General features: G+C 46.4%; 1 protein-coding gene across 1 annotated transcript in view; it reads right to left on the reverse strand.

The window, feature by feature from the left end:
- The window catches only part of arrb1 (arrestin, beta 1), a 20,614-nt gene that overhangs the window by 10,354 nt on the left and 6,988 nt on the right, over nucleotides 1-3,272 (reverse strand). Inside the window, exons 3-8 of the mRNA XM_017308135.1 lie at nucleotides 2,804-2,864; nucleotides 2,680-2,724; nucleotides 2,376-2,572; nucleotides 2,052-2,111; nucleotides 1,913-1,980; nucleotides 1,681-1,816 (exon numbers count right to left, since the gene is read on the reverse strand). Coding sequence (XP_017163624.1) covers nucleotides 1,681-1,816; nucleotides 1,913-1,980; nucleotides 2,052-2,111; nucleotides 2,376-2,572; nucleotides 2,680-2,724; nucleotides 2,804-2,864 — 567 coding nt within the window. The remainder of the gene's footprint in view (nucleotides 1-1,680; nucleotides 1,817-1,912; nucleotides 1,981-2,051; nucleotides 2,112-2,375; nucleotides 2,573-2,679; nucleotides 2,725-2,803; nucleotides 2,865-3,272) is intronic.

A 3,272-nucleotide genomic window follows, 5' to 3' on the forward strand; every position in this document is an offset into this window, starting at 1 on the left:
GACAGGAAGCTACCCTTAGCGCAACCTTCTGGACAGGAAGCTACTGTTAGCGCCCCCTTCTGGACAGGAAGCTACCGTTAGCGGCGCCTTCTCGACAGGAAGCTACCGTTAGCACAACCTTCTCGACAGAAAGCTACCGTTAGCACAACCTTCAATGTGTCGCCAACAAGGAATAAAGCCAAAGCTTTATTCCTCAAGCTTTGGCTTGAGGAATAAAATAAAACGTTTTTAACCAACTCCACTAAACCAGTCAGGCAGCAGCTAATTTATGTTTATTTGAGTCATTTTGTTAGAGAAAATGTACTTTCAGGAGTATTTTTTACTTCAGTAATTTCATTATGAAGTATTTCTGGATTTTCTTCCCACTGAATGAAGAACAAACATGTTTTAGCAGAAATCCTCCAGAAACAGAGACAGTTAAAGTTTTATCAGTTTTTTATTGAAGGAAACTGATTTGGATTGAATGTTTCCTTTACCTGGTTCTGTTCATTTCTGATTATGTTATTTATATTCATTATTTTCATTTTGGTTTGTAAAATACCAAAATGTCCACTTAACTTTATACTTTGGTTTGTCTGATGATGTAATTTCTAAATATTAAAGAGGATCCGTTATCAGTCGATATTTTACTAAACACTTTGTTGCTTTAATCTGAATAAAAATATGATGAAGTTGTGCGACTCTTGCTTCAGAATCACTTTTGGCTAAAGCTAAGCTAACAGCTGATTCTGAGGCGACGCGTCCGTCTGTGAATCCACTGAAATCAGACGACCTGGAGGGTTTTCTAGCCGAGCAGGTTCACCTCGTTCATGCATGAGGGCCTCAGCGCTTGCTCAGCTCGGCGCTCAATGCTAACCTCTGAAAGCTCAACTACAGCAGCCGTACGCCGTCTGGCCCAGCCAAAGTAAGAAACCATGACTGGAGGTGTTGAGGATCTGAGGACGCTCCACTGCCCAGCAGGAGGCAAAATGTTTTTCTGTAAACCATCTCATCATGTGGCGCTGCGCGTTGCTTCAGCAGGCGAACCACAGAGAAACATGGACACAACATGCAGCAATATCTTAAAGGGGCAGCGCTGTCTTTTCCAGCCACAAAGCTCCATTTTAAAGCACAGTACAACTATTTTAACATCAGTTGATAAAAAAAATGCTGTATATTTCAAATATGACTTAAAAGAAATTTAATTTTGTAATTTAACGCCTTGGAATTGGGGCTCTGTCACTTTAAGAAGCTCCTGCTCTTTCCTCCATGAAGTCATACCAACATGGCTCCTCTATTAACCCTTAACGACGTTTTTACCAGCGTTTCACTGAGCAGAAGCTCCTATGATGAGCTCAGCTCCACCAGCTGTTTGCTAATTGCTGCTGGCTAGTCTGAAGGAGCTGAGAGGGGGGGAGGAGCTTAGCCTCGAAGGCGGGGCTAGGTCCAACCAGGCGTTCTGTAAAGCTGAATGGTTGCCATGGAGATTAAAAGATTTCCCAAACGTGCATGAAAGAATCAAAGCAACACGGCAGAGAAAAACTTTATAACATGATGGGAAGATTAAAAAACGGCTGATTCCACATGACATTGAATAGGTAAATATTTTCCCTGGCCTTGTTTGACTGCAGCCCAAATCAAACGGCTAAAAGAACCTCAGCGTTTCATTGGCCCAAACTGCCCAGGTGTCTCAGGTGTTACCTCCTTGTCCAGCGACGCCTCCAGGTGCAGCGGTTTGTCCGACATCAGGAACTGCCTCGTGGTCTCGGCCGTCGGCTGCGGGCCCGGTTTCTCCGGGGCGTACTGAACCTTCCTGATGACCAGGCGCACCGAGTTCCTGAAACAACCAGAACCAGAACCAGAACCTAATCCCAGCAGCCCGGCAGGAATCCGCCGTCCTGCCTTACCAGGGGCCCGACAGCGACTTTTATACCTCTTGTGGATTTTCTCCTCCAGGTTTTCCGCGCAGAAAGCTTTGACCTCAAAGTCGACTCCGCAGGCCTGAGGACAGCAACAGGAGGAGACGTCGGTTTGACTCCTTCTGATCAGAGGGGACAGAAACATGAAGCTACCTTCCCGGTGTCCTCCAGTCCCGGCTGCAGGGTGACGGAGCACGGCAGGTTCAGAGGGATCTGGAAATAAAGAAATGTGAACTTCACTCAGACATTCATGACTCAGCAGCAGGAGGAACAGCGTCTCTCCTGACTCCAGAGCCAAACCTCCTGAATCACAGCTGGCAGCACCTTTAAGGTGAGTGGGCGGAGCCTATCTGCCAGTGGTCAGCGTCATTTATGAAACAGATGGAGGTCAGAGTGCAAAACCAAGTCTTTCATCTCTAAAAAACCAAGCGGAAAGTGAAACTTCTTGACAGACCAGAGCTGCGGTCTCTTCGGTACCTCGAAGGTGAAGGGGTGGGCGTGTTCCCCCAGCTTTTTAATCAGGCGTTCCTGAAGACGAGTCAGACTCTTCTTCTCTTCAGGCAGCGGAGGAAACGCCTGGATGTTCGCCACAAACAGGTCCTTCCTGAACGTCAGCCCCAGGACGTCCAGGTCCTCCCGGCCGTACCGGAACGCACAGGTCAGCGTGACGAACACTGGACAGAGCAGAAAGATCAGCAGCTCCAGGACACATCCCAGAGGAACCCCGCCAAATTAAAGAGCGCTCCGGTTCCTCACATCCAGCGACACTCAGGGGCCTCACCTTTCCTCTCCTTCAGGTATTCTGGGTCAATTAACACAACACCATCTGCAGAAACACACACAGAGTGAACACAGGAGCCTGATGGTGCTCAGGTTTCATCTCACAGCCTGAACTAAAACCTCACCGACGGGCTCCACCAGGTCCACGTGGTCCACAAAGTCTCTCTTCCCCAGGTAGACCGTGAGCTGGAGGAGAAATAAAACCTTCAGCTCCATCTTCTGATGTGAAACGTAAACCGAGCTAACGCCCGCAGACGGTTTTTACTTTGCTTCTATTTTATGTTGTTTTATTGTGCGACATTTGGTTAAAAGTAATTTCTGTTCATGTGCTTAGAAAATAAAATATATGATACATTATGTTTTGGTATGACAAGATATGCTATGCTATGGTATTTTATGCTATGGTTAGTTGTGCTACGCTATGGCATTTTATGCTATGGTTAGCTGTGCTAACCATAGCATAAAACCAGCTATGGTGTGGTTAGCACACCATAGCTGTGCTGTGCTATTCTATGGTATTTTATGCTATGGTTAGCTGAGCTATGCTATGGTATTTTATGCTATATTAGCTGTGCTATGCTATGGTATTTTATG

The sequence above is a fragment of the Poecilia reticulata genome, linkage group LG13, assembly GCF_000633615.1.
Source record: "Poecilia reticulata strain Guanapo linkage group LG13, Guppy_female_1.0+MT, whole genome shotgun sequence".
In the NCBI taxonomy this organism is placed as follows: Eukaryota; Metazoa; Chordata; class Actinopteri; order Cyprinodontiformes; family Poeciliidae; genus Poecilia; species Poecilia reticulata.